Genomic DNA, 19,934 nt, shown 5'->3' on the forward strand with positions numbered 1-19,934 from the left:
AAACAAGTTCAGTTAGGGTTGCCTCTCTCCAGGAATTAAAGATTAATCTTAAATTAAAGATTCTCACGTGATGAAACCTCCAGGAAATACATCCAACCAAAATTTTCAGCTCTCAGTTCAGTGCAGGTTAGAAGCTAATGCAATTGCCAGTGCCACTTTTTTCTAAAGTGGATGGAGTTTGAGTTTAACAGATTTGTTGCTAGATGAACACATCTATAGAGTGAAATTAAAACGTTGCTTCCATGCCCTGTAGCAAGCTAACTTTACACTTTTATTTTTTGAGGAACAACAGTTAAGAAAACAAAAAAAAAAGGAATAATTATTTTACACAAAAGTAGGTACAAGAATAGCTTTCAGCATTCCTTAGAATAAACATTCACTTTATCCTAAACAGTACATTACAGAACTGTTAATGGGAACTTACTTTTCATGCAGAACTAATCTTTAGCGCTAAAGGGTTTTTTTGTTTTTTTGTCTCAAACTGTTAACTTTCAACTAGGAAATACACCTCTACCTCGATATAACGCTGTCCTCGGGAGCCAAAAAATCTTACCGTGTTATATATGAAACCGCGTTATATTGAACTTGCTTTGATCCACCGGAGTGCGCAGCCCCGACCCCCCGGAGCATTGCTTTACCGCGTTATAACCAAATTCGTGTTATATCAGGTCGCATTATATCAGGGTATTAGTATTAGGGGTTTAAAATTTTGCATCCCTTATCTATCTCAGGAGCATGGTATAATGTTGCATATGGTGATATCAACTCAAAGTATATGCAACTTCAAAAAAAATGAGTAAATTTCACATACTACATCTGCCTCTAAGTCCCCTGCTAATTTCAGTAGTGTTAGTTACATTTTTCTTATATTTGAAAATGTGTGTTTCTCCCCTGTTGTTGTGTATACACCACCCAAATAGGCAAAGTGAAATTGCCTAATGTAACACTCTTCTGGGGACACTAAGGCTAGGTCTATACTACCCGCCTGAATCGGCGGGTAGAAATCGACCTCTCGGGGATCGATTTATCGCGTCCCATCGGGACGCGACAATCGATCCCCGAATCGGCGCTCTTACTCCACCAGCGGAGGTGGTAGTAAGCGCCGCCGACAGAAAGCCGCAGAAGTCGATTTTGCCACCGTCCTCACAACGGGGTAAGTCGGCTGCGATACGTCTAATTCAGCTACGCTATTCACGTAGCTGAATTTGCGTATCTTAAATCGACTCCCCCCGTAGTGTAGATGTACCCTAAGAGCTGTGAGCCACTGTCAGCAAGAGTGAACTTTGCTGGAGGTTTGACTGTGCGTCAGCTCTTTGCCACCCCCGTCTGTCTTCCTCACTGGCAAACTCCTCAAGGCTCTCCCAGCCTGAACCGTGCGTAGTAGGTAACAATCATTGAAATCCAGCCCCTGAGCTCTTCAGAGCTCTGTCTCTGCAGTGCACAGCCCATATCACTGTGCATTCATAGAAGGTATTAAGTTTCCTGCTCTTTTAAAGATTCAGTACATGACAGCTTATTAATTTAACTGGGGTAAACACCTCCTTCCCTCAAACACAGCACTTAGTTGATTGATAGTAAGAATAAAACAAATTTGTTAACAAAAGGACATGGGTTAAATGATACCATGTGGAAGAAATAAAGAGGGAAATGGTTACAAACAAACAAAAGTAAAAATATACTTTCTAATGGCTAAAAACTAGGGTGACCAGATGTCCCGATTTTATAGGGACAGTCCTGATTTTTGGGTCTTTTTCTTATATAGGCTCCTATTACCCCCTACCCCGTCCCGATTTTTCACACTTGCTGTCTGGTTACCCTACTAAGAACTAACTTAGCAAGGTTCAGTCTTTGTTCAAGGTAGTTTCCTCACCAGTCTTCCTTTCCCAGCAATAGCTGGCTGACTATCCCCACGTAGTCCAAGCTGCTCGTTTTCCTTGTCTCCTCAGGTGAAGGATAATTCAGACTCTTTCTGTGTGTCCTTATATCTCAAGATCTGCCTTTGTTTCAAGGGTCAGTTTGATCCCTTGAGTTTGGTCTCCTGTCTCTTTTGGGAGGCTAACTCTATTTTGATTAAGGTGTCTCCTGGTGTATTCCAATGTGGTGCTTTCTGCTGCCATTTTACAAGGTAAATGTTCTTCCTGAAACCTCAATACAAATGAATAACCATTGAACTTTGCCACACCGGGTTGGAGGTATTGGTCTCTTTTCTTTGTCTTTAGAGAACTTGCTTATCAGTTCCTGCTGACACGCCTGGTTTAAACACCTTTTAGTCACAGACTTTAATGTATAATATCAGTGAGTATCCCTAATTCCATACAGTGTTGCCCCATGCATTTCACAATGATAGTCACCAGTGTGGTGGTAGTTTTCAAAAGATGCCTCACAAGGCATATTTTGTACAAATTCCATTGCAGTTGTGTGTAGGGTGTGAATACAGGGGTGCCTAGGGTCACAACAACACACAAATTAAACTGAACATGATACAATATTTTTTCTAAATCTTCCATTTCTACTAAGCTTAGATGCTAGTCATAACAACAGCTAGGCAAACTTTCTCAAACAAGAGGTAATTTTAAGCTGGTTGTTCTCCATTGGGAATGGTGAAGCTGGGGTGAAGAGAGATCCTGCATCAGTAACAGAAATATATAACCTGAATACCTTCTGGGGAGAGGGGAAAAAAGCAAATTTTACGCAAAATTATAATTATCCCAAGAATACTTAAACACCATAGACAAAAACAATAAAGTTTCATTTAGACATGAGCCAGGGCTGTGCAATACAGATCTGGATATCAAACCTCAGAGGTATTTTTGGATGTAGAGTTTTAGATTGTTTCACTATAGATACAAGGATCCTGATCTAGGGTCATAGTCTAACCTGAAGTTTTGGAGGATGGTTGCATCTGAAGTTCGGTTGAGCTTCTGCTTTCCTGTGTGTGGTCAGGAAAGATTGGCTATCAGTAAAGGTCCTTTAAATATCTTTTAAATATCCATTTTTCTTAGCTGTGCTGGCTCTTCTCTTGAACCCTTTTCAAAGGTCTTGTAGAAGAATTAGTGTTATAGAATAGGTGTGTGCATCTCCATGGGTGACCCACATTCCCACCCCCGGTCCAGGATAGTGACCTCTGCATTGCAGGCAAAGCAGGACAGTGTCAGTCTCTTTCCCTTCTGTCTTTGGGGGGGGAGGTTTAAAGCTAAATTGAACTCATTTGTAATGTTGTATTCCATGTTTCATAGCTGGTAATATTTTTATTGTATCCTGGTCCAATGAGCGTGAAGGTTTTTATTTAGTTTTTCAAGCGTTAGCAGAAGGGGATAGTAGGAATCCGCCAGCCATGTCTTCTGCTTATCAGACTCATCTGTCTATGGTAGCATCCGACACTTCAGAGATTTTTTTTTAATAAACACCTCCAGTTCCTCTCACCAGGATTTCTGTAGAGGTGAGTTATATTGTATGAGATGAATGTGAGCAGCCTTCGTTTGGCTCTTCAGAAGAACTCTGCTTGAATTGAGCCTAGTCTGAGGACACCTTGCAGTTTCTATTTTGGGATTAACTGAATTATCCCCCCCCAACCCTCAAACACAAACTGGGTTTGGCTTAGATTCATCCAGGATCTATGATTCTATTGGTGGAGTGTGTCCAAGGCAGAAAGGTAGCTAGGAGTGGGGAGAGGAGGCAGAAGCTATGAACTTCCCTCTACCAAAGGGGGTGTAGAGGGCCATTGCAGTCCAAAGGAAGGATGATGCTAATCTGGAAGGGGATGTGGCCAGGGCAACTGGGAGATAAAATAATTCTGTGCATTCCTCCAAACAGTCTTTGCAGGATCTTCTCCTGTGGAGCCCCAGCTATAATCTACAGGGCAGCAAACTAAGGGCAGCAATCTCACCAGAGGAAATGGGGCAGGGTGTGTGTGCATGTAACTCCTCTTCCCCAGGCAGAGGCTGGCATAGGAAAGTAGTAACCTAAAATTCACTGTGCCTTTAGTACTGACTCTAGCCCCAGATTGGAAAGTCTTTCAGGACTCATTAGATCTAATGTGGGCAACATTCCAAACTGGCTCACTATATTCTATTTAAATTATTTGTATGTACATAGATCAAAAGGTGCATTATAGAACAAATACAAATACATGGTCTTAAGATCTAAACTTGGGTCCCATGTGAATGTTCCCCCACGTTTCCAATTGGATTCAGTAGTCTTCCTAACTGGTTTCTGAAGAGTTTGCTGTGTGTTATTGCTGCATTCAGCAGTGAGTGAACTGATGACTGGCAGTGTATAATTTGTGTTATATAAATAGTGTATGGTTTATTAATATCTACTTTTTTTTGGTGCTGCTTGTAGCAGAATCCAGGAGGCAATGGAAAAAGCCATTTGTCACAGGTAAAATATTCAGGGCATTGATCACACTGCAGAAACCCCACTAGGCAATTGACAGGGTGGCACTTGAGTGGCCTGTGCCGTATTTGTCAGGCAAAGTCTTTAGTTTCTGTGTGCTTCAGTGAACCGTGACAAAGTTACCAGCTTGAATTCTTTCTTCCTTGATTAAACTGTGTGAAACTGCCATATGGATCCAATTTCATGAGTCTCAGGTTCAAACGTTAGGCTGAATTTGTGTTGAGTAGTAGCAAGAAGTCTTCTTGAGCCACATTTCCCCCAGCCCTGATCTAGGAGTAACATCTTTAGTACTGGTGGGAGTCTCTGTAAAAAGAACTTGTTCCAAACAGAGAAGCAATGTTTTATTGTTTTGGATGAATCATTGCTACAGAATTCTGTGCTCTCTGTATGTGTACATAGGAACATAATGCTATAGGAACATAATATTAGTTAAGTCCTAGTACTCATCTTGGCTTTGCCTAGAGTAGGGTTTAAAGGCGTAATGTTAGCCTGCATTAGCTAATGTGCTAACATCATTCTTTAAATCATAGCTTGGACAAAGCCTTGGAAAACAAGTTAGAAGTCATGACAAACTAGGTTGAACTTCATTATATGTTGTGGGGGGTGGGGACGATACTATTTATCCTGCCTGACAGTAATGACAATACTGAAACTATCCAACTCCTGGCTTTGTGTGAATTGCAGCTCGGTTATTGAAAAGCTATTGCTCTGTTTCCCCAGGAGAACTGGTGCCTTCTCTTTCTCTCTCCAAAACACTAGTTGTAAATGCGTTTAGTTGTTAACACGGAGCAGTGAGAAGTGCTGAACCCGGAAGCGTGAGAGTATGCCTACACTGGAGCTGGAAAGTGTCATTTCCAGCTGGCAGAGATATACCCGCACTTCATTTGCTAGAGCTAGCATGCTAAAAACGGTAGCGTAGCCACAGCAGTGTGTGCAGTAGGAGGGGCTCGACACACAAGTATGTACCTAGGATCTCCAATGGGATGGTGCTTGGGACAACTAGCCCCTTCTGCACCTTACACCACTGGTATAGCTACACTTCCATCTGTAGCATGCTAGCACAGAGCTAGCATGGATGTGTCTTCGTAAGATTGAAATGATACTTCCAGCTCCAGAGAGAGACAGACTCTGATGCTGTTTGGGAGTGTTTGAGGTGAATTGGTACCACCTGTTTACAATGGGAGGGAGCCCACTCTGTGCCCACCAGGGAAATGCTCCTCACCCACTGGCAGCTGGTAACACAGGTGTTCCATTCCGGGCTCCATGAGCCCCACTCTTTCCTCCTGCAGACTAGCAGTTTTCACCCCACTTAGGGCACAGGATATGAGAGTGTAACAATCTTCTGGACACCCTGGGGTTCGTTTTTCTTTGTAAGTTTCTGCCCTGTATCTAGTCTAGACAGTAAACATAGGCTTTCTCCACAGATGTTCATTGTTCTCATGTTGACTGGGTCAGCAATCAGACTCCCCCTTCTCAGGTGGTAGGTTTCACTCCCAACGGATCTGGATCATACTAGTGCATATGTTACACTAAAGTCTAAAATTGTTTTCTGTACAAACATCTCACAATAACCATGACAATCAGCTAGTTCTTATCTTTCAGTAGAGACCTGTACATCTAACCCCCGTTGGGGAAATATGGAGAAGGTGGTCAGGCGCAGAGGTATTAATATCTGCCTTGGCCTATCTGTGTTACACAGGTCCTCTCTTAAATTTTGCATTCCTTTACAATATTTATCTACTGTTATCGTGGGTGGCCCAAATAATATCTGAAAGAAATTAGGGGACTTTCTGTATCTATTTTTAGTTTGTTTACTCTGTACATTTGATGACACTTTGTTTTATAGTCCATTTCCCAGTTTCTTGTGTTGTCTGTTGATGTGTGAAAGATGCATTGAAGACAAAAACACATAGCTAAAAAAATCACAAACTGACTGTGGGGCAGGTGTAGTACCTGCCCCATACTTTTAATCAAACCAGTTTTACGCTAACCCACCTTTCTATCTAGCATTATTATTGGATTCTTTTTGTCCTCTAGTTGCGCACTAACACCTGCCTTTTTGTAAGAGATTGATTCTGTGACCCCATGTGAAGTCTAACATGGTCTGTAAAACTATAGCTGCACAGTATCTGAGGGGAGGCGGGAACATCATCTGCAGCAGATTCCGCCAGCCTCTTGTTGCTCCAGGCCTGCTGCCAGTTTTGTGTGCGTATGTGTGTATGTGTTTCAGATAGTCTTATTGCTGGCACGACTTGCTCACGTGGTCTTGATTTACATGAGGGTGTTACGCTGTTGATGACAAGGAAGAGATGTGCCTCCCAGTGCAGAGCGTGACTGGCAAAAGCTTCAATTAACCCTCTAGCAAATTGCCTGAAAATGGATCATACACGATTATTTCTGCATCATTACTGTTGTCTCCCATGACTCACAGAGCCATATATAGCAGCTCTTCTTCTGAGGAGAAATTTTATCCATAGCAAAGAGGATGTGAAAACAAATACTAAATGTCAAACTGTTGTCAGATTTGTATTAGATTTTCTTTTTTTTTTTAGTGGTGGATAAAACTGTAGCATGGCTTGAACACCAGATAAAAAAATATAGTTATTGCTTTCTATTTCTAGTAAATGGACAGTGCCAAGCTAAAAATCTTCACTGATTTTTTTTCCCCTCCCCAGCCTTGTATTTTTAAATAACAACACACAATAGATTATTTTTAACTGGGAGGTGGGGGAGGAAATAAATTTTTACTTTGGGCTTCATCTCACCCCCCCACCCCCACTTCTCTCATTTTAGGCAATCAGAACATATTTGGCTGCTGCAGTATTTGGATTGAAAATATTGCAAAGGAAATTTATTTGTGGGGTTTTTTTTTATTAAGATGCCTCCATTGGATTAACCCTTTGCCACCAAAATAAAATCTCAAAAATAATCATTTCTCATGGTCTTGAGTTTCATAAAAGCTTGTGACATTTAAATCTGGGGGCAAACAGTGTTCGTTCACCCACCTGTCAGAAAAGACCCTGGAAAAGATTTGGGGATCATGGTGAATAATCAGCTGAATGTGAGCTCCCAGTGCAATGCTATGGCCAAAAGCGCTAATGTAATCCTTGGATATAAATAGGGGAATTTGTGATCCTTGGATATAAATAGGGAATTCTAAAAGTAGACAGGTTAGTCAATCTCTGTATTTGGCACTGGTGCGACTGCTGCTGGAATACTGGGTCCAGTTCTGGTGCCCACAATTCAAGAAGAGCATTGATTAATTGGAGAGGGTTCAGAGAAGAGCCATGAGAATGATTAGAGGCTTAGAAAACATGCCTTATAGTGATAGACTCAAGGAGTTCAGTCTGTGTAGAAAGAGAAGGTTAAGAGGTCTATTGATTACAATCTAAGTACCTGTATGAGGAACAAATATTTGATAATGGGCTCTTCAGTCTAGCCCTTGGGGTCTGCACAATGACCCACTTTGTCACTGTGGTCTCCGTCAGTCAATGGCGCTTGCTATCGACAAATGTCAACTGACTAGATTTCATGGTGGCCTTCGGGCCCTTCATTGTGGTGATGAAACTGCTGTTGGGTGGGTCAGCAAGTACTGCAAACGCTAGAAGAAGGAGAATCTAGCCCTTCAATCTAGCACAATCCAATGGCTGGAAGTTGAGGGTAGACATATTCAGACATATTCAGGAAATAAGTTATAGATTTTTAATAGAGAGGGTAATTGACCATTGGAACAATTTACCAAGGGTTGTGGTGATTCGCCGTCACTGGCAATTTTAAAATAAAGATTGGATTTATTTCTTTTTTAAAGATATGCTCTAGTTCAAACAGAAACTATTTGGGGAAAGTTCTATGACCTGTGCTATACAGTAGATCAGACTAGATGATCACAGCAGTCTTGTCTGCCTCTGGCGGGGCAAAGACTCACCGGTGCAGCGCCTCCTGCTGGTTGTCTCGGGAATTAGCTCTTTCCAGCCCGGAGCACCCCTGCAGACCAGTGTCTCGCCTGCCGCTGGCCCCGTGTCCCTCCCAGACCCGGGGCCCTTTGCCCTGGGTTCTGCCCCAGCAGTAACCCCCAATCTGGGTCTCCCCTCCCTGTGGAACCCCCAACCCTCTAAACCCACCTTGCCTCAGTGGCTACTGCCAGTCATCATCTAGCCCCCGCTCCCTGGGGCAGACGGCAGTCTGTTAACCACTCAGCGTCAGCAAGGGGGTTGGACCAGCTGCCTCTGCCTATTCCTGGGCTGCCCCTCTGCAATCTTAGTACCCTTTTGTGGGCCCTTAACTCGGCCTGGGGCTTAGCTAGGTTGGAGCTCCCCAGCTCCCTCTGCCCTTCCCCAGCACTGCTCCACCCTAGGTACCCTCCTCAACTTCCCAGGCAGCCAGATCCTTCTCTCTCTAGGGAGCTAGAGCGAGTGTATCTGGCCCTCAGCCCTCTTATAGGGCCAACTGTGGCCTGATTGGGGCGTGGCCCCACCTGTGGCTGCTTCCCCCCCAATCAGCCTAGCATTTCACCGCCACAGCCCTCTCCAGAGCTGTTTTAGCCCCATTGGAGCAGGGTAACTACCCTGCTATAATGCCCTTAAAATCTATGAAAAAGTTTTTGTTTCCCTCCCCCCCCCCCGAACCATGAGAACTCTTTTTCTCACACCCTCCATTACCCCCTCTCATTTTATGTTCATTTGGCCCCTTGAATTGTAGTTGTGGCATTGCCTGGACAAGACTTACTTCAGACCCTAAGAATGCTGTTCTATTAGCTTCTGCCTGCTGGCCTTCTGGTAAATCTTCTCTTTCAGATATGGAGCTCCACTTTTCTGGTGGGTCCATTGTGTGTCTCTCTCCATGCCCCTTCCTCTACTAAAGAACTGTATATTTAACACTGGTTACTCAGCTCTTACTTTAAATCACATTCTAAGCTTCTAAATGTGTAACAGACCATGGTAACCTTTGTCTTCCATTTTATGATATGAGTGGCATTCTGAGGAAAGTTCTGTTTTAATAATAATAGTGTTCCTTTATTCTGTGTTGCAGGTTCTGGGATTTGAAGTTGATCCTGTGAATTCTGTCCAGTTTTCAAACCACACAGGTAAATACACACGCATACTCTTGAAGTACTATTGTGCATCCACTCCGGTGACTTTAGGCCTACCAAACACTCATTCAGCCTGATTGCGTGTTATTGGGAAGAAGCTCAAACATTCTGTGATCTCTTCCTTTTGGATTCAAGACAGGACAACAATGTTCAAGGCTTGAGCCAAAGCCCATTGAATTCAATAGGCTTTGAATAAAGGACTAAATCTAAGGGCTGGTCTAAAGTGCCAAAAGTTACATCAGCATAGCTACGTCTCTGAGGTGTGAAAAGTTTGCACCCGTGAGCGACGTAGTTAAGCTGACCTAAGTCCCTATGTAGACAGCGCTAGGTTGGCAGAAGAATTCATCCGTTGACCTAGCTACTGCTTCTCAGGGAGGTGGATTTACAACGGTGATGGGAGAACCCATCTTGTTGCTGTTGTAAATAGCTACACGGAAGTGCTACAACTGCAGTTTTTAAAATGTAGACATAGCTTAAATGTAATGCGTTCCATTCTGCTACTTAATGGTGGATAGATTTTTTTTTTTGTTAGCCAATTTAGAAGAAATAAAACTGCATAAGGAGAAGTCATGTCAATATAAGACTTTAGGCAGTGAAATAGAACACAAATACTGCATCACCAACATAGGTTATCTGAGAGAGGAGGAATTTCCAGAAGTGGCACTTGTACAGTGAGTCACTTGCCTCCTTTATTGTTATTCCATTATTGCTAACATCAAACACTCAAAAATCCTGAGCAGGACCCCCCAAAATATGAGTGGCTTAAAATGGTGTATTATTTTTTAAAGTAATACAATTTGGGTTCATATTTGCTTTCTGGTTGGTGAGCCTTTTGGGTGCATTTCTGTCACATTTTCAAGCTTTTCTCTGCATCCGTGAGGGCTAGAAACTTTTTAAAAATGAAAGTTTAGATTCTCGCATAATCTAATGATTCCACTCACTGGGGCTTGAAGAGAAACACCAGTATTGTGAGACTTGCTATAACAATTTTGAGAGCTGGCAACAGTGGCTCTTTAGGTTTCTCTTTCTTATGCTTTGTTGTGCATAATTTAGTAGAAAAATCCCTACCAACTGCAGGTGGTATCACAGCATTTAAGAGCATATAAACTATGGACAAAGAGAATTCTTAGCTTTTTTTAAGAAAGTTATTTGTTTTAACTAGGACTGTCAAGCAATTAAAAAAAATCTCAATTAATCACGTGATTAAAAAAATTAATCACAATCGCACAGTTAAACAATAATAGAATACTATTTATTTAAATATTTTTGGATGTTTTCTACATTTTCAAATGTATCGATTTCTATTATAACACAGAATACAAAATGTACAATGCTCACTTTATATTTATTTTTGATTACCAATATTTGCACTGTAAAAAACAAAAGAAATAGTATTTTTCAATTCACCTAATACAAGTACTGTAGTGCAATCTCTTTACCGTGAAAGTTGAACTTATAAATGTAGAATTATGTACAAAAAATAACTGCATTCAAAAATAAAGCAATGTAAAACTTTAGAGCCTCCAGTCCACTCAGTCCTACTTCAGCCAATCACTCACACAAACAAGTTTGGTTACAGTTTGTAGGAGATAATGCTGCCCGCTTCTTGTTTACGTCACCTGAAAGTGAGAACAGGCATTCACATCACACTGTTGTAGCCAGCATCGCAAGACATTTATGTGCCAGATGCGTTAAAGATTCATATGGCCCTTCATGCTTCAACCACCATTTCAGAGGACATGCGTCCATGCTGATGATGGGTTATGCTCAATAACGATCCAAAGCAGTGTGGACCGACGCATGTTCATTTTCATTATCTGAATCAGATGCCACCAGCAGAAGGTTGATTTTCTTTTTTGGTGGTTCGAGTTCTGTAGTTTCTGCATTGGAGTGTTGCTCTTTTAAGACTTCTGAAAGCATGCTTTACACCTCGTCCCGCTCAGATTTTGGTTAGCACTTCAGATTCTTAAACCTTGGGTTGAGTGCTGTAGCTATTTTTAGAAATCTCACATTTCTTTGCGTTTTGTCAAATCTGCTGTGAAAGTGTTCTTAAAACAAACATGTGCTGGGTCATCATCCGAGACTCCTATACCATGAAATATATGGCAGAATGCAGGTAAAACAGGACAGGAGACATACAATTCTCCCCCCAAGGAGTTCAGTCACAAATTTAATTAACGCATTATTTTTTTTAACAAGCATCATCAGCATGGAAGCATGTTCTCTGGAGTGGTGGCCGAAGCATGAAGGGGCATATGAAGGTTTAGCATATCTGGCACGTAAATACCTTGCAGTGCCGGCTACAAAAGTGCCATACGAACGCCTGTTCTCACTTTCAGGTGATATTGTAAATAAGAAGCAGGCAGCATTATCTCCTGTAAATGTTAACAAACTTGTTTGTGTTAGCAATTGATTGAACAAGAAGTACAGTAACTCCTCACTTAGTCGTCCCGAGTAACGTTGTTTTGTTGTTACGTTGCTGATCAATTAGAGAACATGCTCGTTTAAAGTTGCGCACTGCTCCCTTATAACGTTGTTTGGCAGCTGCCTGCTTTGTCCACTGCTTGCAGAAAGAGCAGCCCATTGCAGCTAGCTGGTGGGGACTTGGAACCAGGGTGGGCCGGCAGCTCCCCTATCAGCTCCCCGCTCCCCTAAGTTCCCTGTGCGGCAGCCGCCGAGCAGGCTATCTATTGCCAGCAGTTCAGCTGTCCCTCCCCCCACTACCATGTGCTGCTCCTGCCCTCTGCCTTGGAGTTGCTCCTGGGAGCCTCCTGCTTGCTGTGCAGGGGCAGGGGGGAAAGAAGGGTGCTAATGTCAGGGTGTCCCCCTCTCCGCTGCTCCTGCCCCCTGCTTACCCCATCTCCATAGAGCACAGGGGAACATGACAGGGCTCAGGATGGAGGGAGCTTGCTGGCTGCAGCTGCTGTCTCAACTTGTTGATCTACTTTAAAAGGCAGTGTACTTACTGTGGGGTCAGTGTACTTAAAGGGGCAATGCGCATCTCTCTTTATCTCACACACAGGGTGTCTGTCTCTGTCTGCCATGCTGTCTCCCCCCCTCCATTTGTGCTGCCTTGTAGAGTGTGAGGCTACATTAACAACAATGTGTTAACCCCTGAGGGTTCAGCCGAGTACTAGTTCATCATTTAGCAGTAAGGCATTCCCTGAGAAATATCCCACCCTCTGACTTCACCACCTCAACCAAGCTTCACAGTCATCATTGCCGTACACAGTATTAAATTGTTTGTTTAAAACTTATATTGTGTGTGTGTATGTATATATCTGTGTGTGTGTGTGTGTCTGTGTCTGTGTGTGTCTGTGTGTATATATATATATATATATATATATATATATATATATATAGTCTTTTGTCTGGTGAAAAATATTTCCCTGGAACCTAACCCCTCCCCCCCATTTACATTAATTCTTATGGGGAAATTGGATTCGCTTAACATCGTTTCACTTAAAGTAGCATTTTTCAGGAACATAACTACAGCGTTAAGCGAGGAGTTACTGTAGGATTGAGTGGACTTGTAGGCTCTAAAGTTTTACATTGTTTTGTTTTTGAGTGCAGTTATGTAACAAAAAAAATCTACATTTGTAAATTGCACTTTCACGATTAAGAGATTGCACTACAGTACTTGTATGAGGTGAATTGAAAAATACTATTTCTTTTATCATTTTAACAGTGCAAATATTTGTAATAAAAATAATATAAAGTGAGTTCTGTATACTTTGTTTTCTCTGTTGTAATAGAAATCAATATATTTGGAAAATGTAGAAAAACATCCAAAAATATTTAATACATTTCAATTGAGATTCTATGTTTAACAGTGCGATTAATCGCAATTAATTTTTTTTAGTTAATTGCATGAGTTAACTGCGATTAATCGACAGCCCTAGCTTTAACATCTTTCAAAGGATTGCATGAGTTGGGATATTTTTAACACTGCTGGAAGCAGTGTGCAGAAGGCTCCTAGAGCAACAAGAATTAGTGCTCTCAACTAACTGCCAACGAAATTCCAAGAGCAAGCACTCACTGAAGCATGTCTCTCTCATTAAATCTAGACCCTGGGCCAAATTCTGCTCTCTCACCTTGTGTAATCCATTGATTTCAGGAAGGATAAGTCAAGGTGGTAGGAAGCATTGAGTGAAATCCTGGCCTCATTAAGTCCTTAGGAGTTTTGCCATAGACTTCAGTGGAACCAACAGTTCACTCTTTGGTGCAAGGTCAGGATGGTGAAAGATTGTCCCAAGAGTATTTAGGAAGCCAAAGTATACCGGTCATCTGGGGAAGCCGTGGAGGGAGTAATAATTAAACATAGAGAACATTTCTTTCACATACACTTGGCCCTGACCAAAAGCTGCTTAGTTGACTGGTTGCCTTTGACCAGTACAAAATACACTCACATTGCTAGAGTCCAAAAGCCATAGAGCTGATTTAAATTCCTTTCACACTTTTAGTGCAATAATGTTTTTCAGTATTTTGATAACTTGATAAAATGGTTGTAAACTCCAGAAATGTAGATGGTCACAGATTTGCTTGCAATAGCTAGCTAAATGTTTATAGTTGATGGGGATTTCATCTAGGTTTTTTTTTTTTTTTACTGCTTTTGTTTCAAGAATAAATTAATTGTATGGAGTGTTAAGAGATTGAGATTTTAATTAGGCCATAAAGTTAAAGAGAAGCTGTTCTGAAGGCCAGCACATTAAATTATCAATAGCATGATCAGATTTTTGAAATGAACACAGGGATATTAGTTTTTTTAGTAGTGTCACCAAAGGATTTGGAAAGGTTTGCCAGCGGGGGGGATTGGCCACGTGGGAGGTTTGGCAGCTATTGGTGATTGTGGGAGGAGCAACAAATTAGCGGTTCTTTTTTCTAAAAGGGCAAAGTACTGACCATCCCAAGAGCTCAAAATGATGAGACTGCCTTTAGAATCATGAGATTAAAAAAACGCAACTTTTTTTTTTTTTTTTTTTTTAATAATTTGCCTTCTGGTGTTTGAGCCATGCATGCATATGTGTGCACACAGTCAAATGTAGATAACCAAGTGCACAGCGCCTTTGTTGTTGTAGGGAAAGCAGCGCTGATTGCCAAGTTAGTTTACTATTTGTATATTGTAGCAATTTTCCAGAGTCAAATGTTGCACTGAATGAAGTGAGGCAGATCAGAGTTGCCTTTTCTTACAGGCAAAGATCTTGAGAGTCCATTCAGCTGCACTGTTGTGAGAAAGGCAAATGGCTGAACTTCTGTTGAAGAGCTGACATTCAGCTGCTCTTTTTTTGTGAAGTTATAAGGGAGTGCTACATCCCAGAGAGGACAGATAACACTGTGTGTGTGTGTGTGTGTTTTATATACGTATGGGGGGAAAGTCCACTGTGACATTTTAGATCCTGTATTCTTTCAGTCCCTCTCACTCTTTTCTCTCCCTTCCTTTTCTTTTAAGCTTGGTCTTGTTATCTCTCTTTGTATTTTGTCATTTGTTATCAACTAACGGGTCTGATCTTCTGAATCGTGCTTGCCATTTTTGTTTTCATTTTCAATCAATAAAACAAAAGATTATCATTGCCGACTACTGCTCAGAAAATGCAGCTTTCTATAGTCTCTGGCGATTCTGAAATACAAGGTAGTGTTTTTAATCAAAAACCCCAGGAAGCAGTTTGCCATGTTGCCTGGTGAGGAGTATTTCCTGTATGATTACAGTAACTGACTCACCTTCAAACGACATTGTGCTTCATGCGCACATAAAAGAAACTGTCACACGGTTTACAAAGATTCTCTCTCTCTCTCTCTCTCTTTTTTTTTTTTTGTTTGGTTCAACAACCCCCTTCCTATGTAAGAATGCAAATCTAGTTTGGAGGGCTTTATTTAGCATTTAAAAAAAAATCTTTGTATGCTGCTTTTCTTTCTAGAATTGATTGGCAGATTAGTTGGCAGAATGTATTTTATGTGCTTTTTTTTGGTCACTCTGAATCCCATGCCTGAAACTGTTCCAGAGAAATAGCCTGTATTTTAAAGGCAAGGAACTTTTGACTTCCACAGTAAGGGAGTTAGGTTCTGTGGTTTTCTTGGTAGCTCTGGTCTGTGATACATTCTGATAGTGCCTTACCCATCTTTCTCTCCCCTGTGTCACAGCATCCCTCCATGCCTGCAGCTACAGACTGAGAAACTCTGTGCTAGAGTTTTGGGCCGAGTGTACACTGTGAATTACAGTGTGGCAAGCCAGGGTGTGAATCTGCTGTGCGTCTGCTTGCCACGCAGTAGTGTCCCATGCAGACACTACAACAGCATACTGAAAACCCCAGGGTGCGGCTTTGCGTACTGCTGTTTGAAAGTGTAGTCACTAAACCACGCTCCGGGACTTCTGCTGCACTGTAGCAATGTTCACACGAGAGGTTATTGTGTGTCTAGCAGGTGTGCTGTACATTCACACCTTGGCTTGCTGCACAATAACTTGCTGTGTAGATGAGCCCTAAGTGATTTAACAGAATTCCCTGATGAATTGTGTCAGAGCTGGGGATAAACTCAGATCTCCTGCCTGCCATGTGTCATAAACACAAGATCTTCTTTCTGCCTTAAAGGCTTTCTAAAGATTCTTGCTTTCACTCAAGCCACTCAGTACAATTTTGGGGAACATTAGAGGAGAAACTCAGGCTTCAGAATAATGTGTGTGTAGTGGGATAGGGGGTGGAGGTGGAAAGAAGGGGGAAAACAGCGGAGATTCACATATCTATTTTCAAGAAATATTTTTCTTGTCCCTGAAAAAATTCTGTTCCCCCAGAAGGGTGTGGGGTATGGCTTGGTTTGGTTTTGAGTTTTATAATGCAATTTCCAAGTTTATAAGTAAGTTTTTTAAAGAAGAAAAAGTGGTGGAGGGAAAAATATGTGCAAAAGCTTCATTGGCATAGTCCCTTTTTAATCCAGATGGGTTAACCTGGTCCCTTCCTTGGAGAGGCATGACTTCACACATCATGATAGGGGGTTGAAGGGCAAGAGACATTGCACACCAAGATACTTCTGTGGCTTAAAAATAAATCTGGAATATAAGGAGTTTCAAAAAGAAATCACACCCAGATGAAAGGAAAGGCTATAAAAGCACTTTGCTTTTACATTAAAGAAAACCCCTAAAACTTGTAAGTGAATGTAGTGTTCATGAATGAGAGAGACTTATACCATGACTTGAGCTGGATACCATCTGGAGAAGTTTACTGCAAACTTTCCCAAACAGCTCTGCAAATGTAGTCTTCTATCTTGATTTGCAATGTTCTGCTGTTCCAGTCCTGGGTTTGACTTGAGCAGAAACTTCTGAATAAGCAAAATTGTGTGGTGGTTTTGTAACATTAACAACAGGAAATTAAGATGAGAGGGCTCATGTTTTCCTTTCTGGAGAATGTTAGCCAGGAATTGAATTTGACTTCCAAAGATAAAAGGTTAGTACACTGACCTAGTCACTGCCGACCCAACACCCCCTGATGTTATCAGTGTAGTGCAGTCTGCCCTAGTGTTGTGCAATCATTTTTCTAAGTACAAATTGTTTATTATCTAAGCTTTCTTGGCTCCCCTTTTTATATGAAGTGCATAAATAGTCAAGTAATGTGCAACCTTGAACTTTCTTATTGCTAAGTGCCAAAATATAAATATTATTTCATGGTAGGGCTATGGCATGTAGGTGGATGAACTACAGCATGTACACAAATAAATGGTTTTGCTTTCTTTTGCAGTTCACCACATTTTCAATATATTTAATGAAACAATAATAGGGGTAATGATTGCCATGAGTTGATTATCCCTTGGACCTTATGAGGCATGAAATCTAATTCTAAATCTGTGCCTTTAGTTACCCTGACATGAGATGGCCTTCTGGCTGGTCAAGGGAGACCCTGATTGCCATGATGAAATACTTGGACAAAAAAAAGTTACTTTTCCCCGAGAAAGCAGATCAGAAAGCCACAGAGTAATTTTGCTTAGCTCTGCAACTTTTCATCACTTTACCTGCTTAAAGCACCAGATCTGTCCAAAGCATGTATACAATGCAAATTATCTCTGCCACGAGGACCAGGCAGATATGACAGTATCTACTCCGTGGACTATAGGAGTTAGCAACCAATCCTGAATGAGACTGACGAGACACACTGTTTTCTTGTAGCAACTTTTCAGATAGGCCGTTAATCTTGAATGTACCATACACAAATTCATATGCCCATTTGACAGTTTCCTTTTGAATTGGCATATTAAAAGGTCACTATTTTGCACCCTGAGCTTTGGGTCATAATGTCACCTTCACCAAGTTTGTGGTCAGCGTGGTATCAGCACAACTTCCTCAGCTGGGACTCTGAGTTTTCCAAACGGATACAATATGCAGTGCACTGAATACAGGGTTGATTGAAACATTGCACTAAAGGCATCTCTAGACTAGATTGGGGAATTTAGTCCTGTTTAAAAATGTGACTAGTGTGTACAGGGTTTGGTAACTTTAAAATGTGTTAGCTGGTTGTGGGCAAACCTAGGTTTCCCTGCCCCTTGCCTCCCATGAGCAGCTAATCCATTCTTAAAGATGTTGAAACCCAGTTGTAACAGGGCACTTTGCCCAATGAGCTGGAGAGCCAGGGACTATGCTGGCCCTGATTACAGGATGAGCCACTCCTGGGTTGAATCCACTGCTTTAATATAAAAGGCAACAGGAAACTGCAGCATGTGGCTGATGGAGAAAGTGACTGGGGGTGCCAGGAAGCCTGACAAAAGCAGGATAAAACTCCCACGGCAGGGAGGCCTGGGAGAGACCCTGCCCAAGAAGCAGGAGAGAGACTGACAGACGCTCAGAAAAGGGGGGGCTGTGCCCAGTTGACACTATGTAAGTTTGTGTTTAGTTTCTCAAAGATGCTGTTATTTTGGGCTGTCGGGTGAGAGACTGGAGGACCAGTATGTACCCAGAAGAGTAAATAAATGGGACTGCTTGTTGGGTCTGTCTTGAATTTCTTTTGGACTGGATGAGTTCTTAAAGGGGCCTTGCTGAGGGAGAGAAAGAGGCAGGAGTCAGCCATAACCTTACACCCATCAACACTAGTGTTTAAAAATATTAGTTAAGATACGTTAAGTCTGTGTTTTTAAAAAGTGTTAGCTATCTTCCTGGTCCAAACCTGGCCTGGCGAATGGTGGTGGTAGCCACTCTGTGGTTTGTCTTGCATGTGGTGCTAGTCTTCACTTTTGTCCCTGCAGATGCTGCCTCTTCAGACCAAATTCTGAGTGAACATGGCTGTTTAACAGCTTATTATTTTATTTCATTGAGGGAGTTGGCTTTTTTCCTATATGCTCTTTCTTCAAAGGAAAAGTTTGTGTTTCTTTCCAGGGTTGCTCCTAAGGAATGAGCTGCATTTTTTTTTTTTTTAATTTCATGCTCTGCTAAAAATGGCTGAGGCCAGTAGCCTCCCTTCAGTCACATCCCAGATGAGCAGCACTTTGTCTCCTGACCCTTCTGCAGACCAGAGTCTACTTGCTTGTGCACAAGCTCAGTGGTAGCATAGCACCTGTTGCCAAAACTAGACATCAAAACAGCATCCTGTATCTTTTTGGCTGCAAATACAGAATTATATTTTGTTCCCTTTTATAACTATACTAATGAGACCCCTTCAGTATATAGTGTTTCAGACCATAGGTCAAATCCTCACCTGAAGCATAGGATCAAGTTTTAGCGGGAGGTGTGCTCAGGTGGCATAATGCCTAACTCATGGGATGCTGTGCAGAGCTGGCAGCTAAAGCAGCCCGAGTGATCTTCTGACTTATAGTGGCTGCCAGTGGCCCACAAGGGCCAAAACTGCAGTCTGAGATCCGTGTGGTGGAGAGGAATCTTGGCCAGGTAGACATATGTATACGGGGTACATGCTGCCTTAAAGATCCCAGAGGCCTGATTCAGTGTCCATTGAAGTCAACTGAACTCTTTCCATTGACTGCAATGGGTGCTGAGCCAAGTCTCAAATACATACTTATAACTCTTAGACCTTTCTGGGGATAAGAGTGCATGGAAAGTTATTTCTTTGCTCATAATAGTCATTTCTGAAGCCCTACTGATACCCACAGGGCCGTTCCAAAATCCCCCAAATCCTGCTACTTGAAATAAAGTCACTGTAATGGAACGCTGTCATAGGATGTTCCTTCACCGTAGGATTCCAGCTAACACATACCAAATGAAGGGTATTTTATGTGATGTGGGGTGCAATGGAGTGTGGTAGTTGCTCTCTGTATGACTTTTGTATAGCTGTGTTCTGATAGACTGAAGCACATAAGTCTGTTTGCTACACTAAATGGAGAACCTCTTTTCCACTATAATGCAGTGAGGCTAGAGGGCCTAGCGGAGGGAGAGAGGGAGAGAAAGCTAGATTCTGAGTGGCTGCAATGTGCAGAGTTTATTCTCCAGAAATACGTCTGTTATCAAGCTGTCTGGCTGCTGTCA

At 41.9% G+C, this 19,934-nt stretch overlaps 1 protein-coding gene across 3 annotated transcripts in view; it reads left to right on the plus strand.

Annotated features, from left to right (window-relative positions):
- The window catches only part of PDXK (pyridoxal kinase), a 78,588-nt gene that overhangs the window by 28,561 nt on the left and 30,093 nt on the right, over positions 1-19,934 (plus strand). For 2 of the 3 annotated variants that reach the window (XM_005306822.5, XM_042860629.2), the window contains one exon: positions 9,424-9,478. In XM_005306822.5, the coding sequence (XP_005306879.1) occupies positions 9,424-9,478 (55 nt within the window). Of the gene's footprint in view, positions 1-9,423; positions 9,479-18,183; positions 18,339-19,934 lie in introns of those variants that run through there. The other variant, XM_065578279.1, reaches the window with a different exon arrangement.

Source organism: Chrysemys picta, chromosome 1 (assembly GCF_011386835.1).
Source record: "Chrysemys picta bellii isolate R12L10 chromosome 1, ASM1138683v2, whole genome shotgun sequence".
NCBI lineage: Eukaryota > Metazoa > Chordata > Testudines > Emydidae > Chrysemys > Chrysemys picta.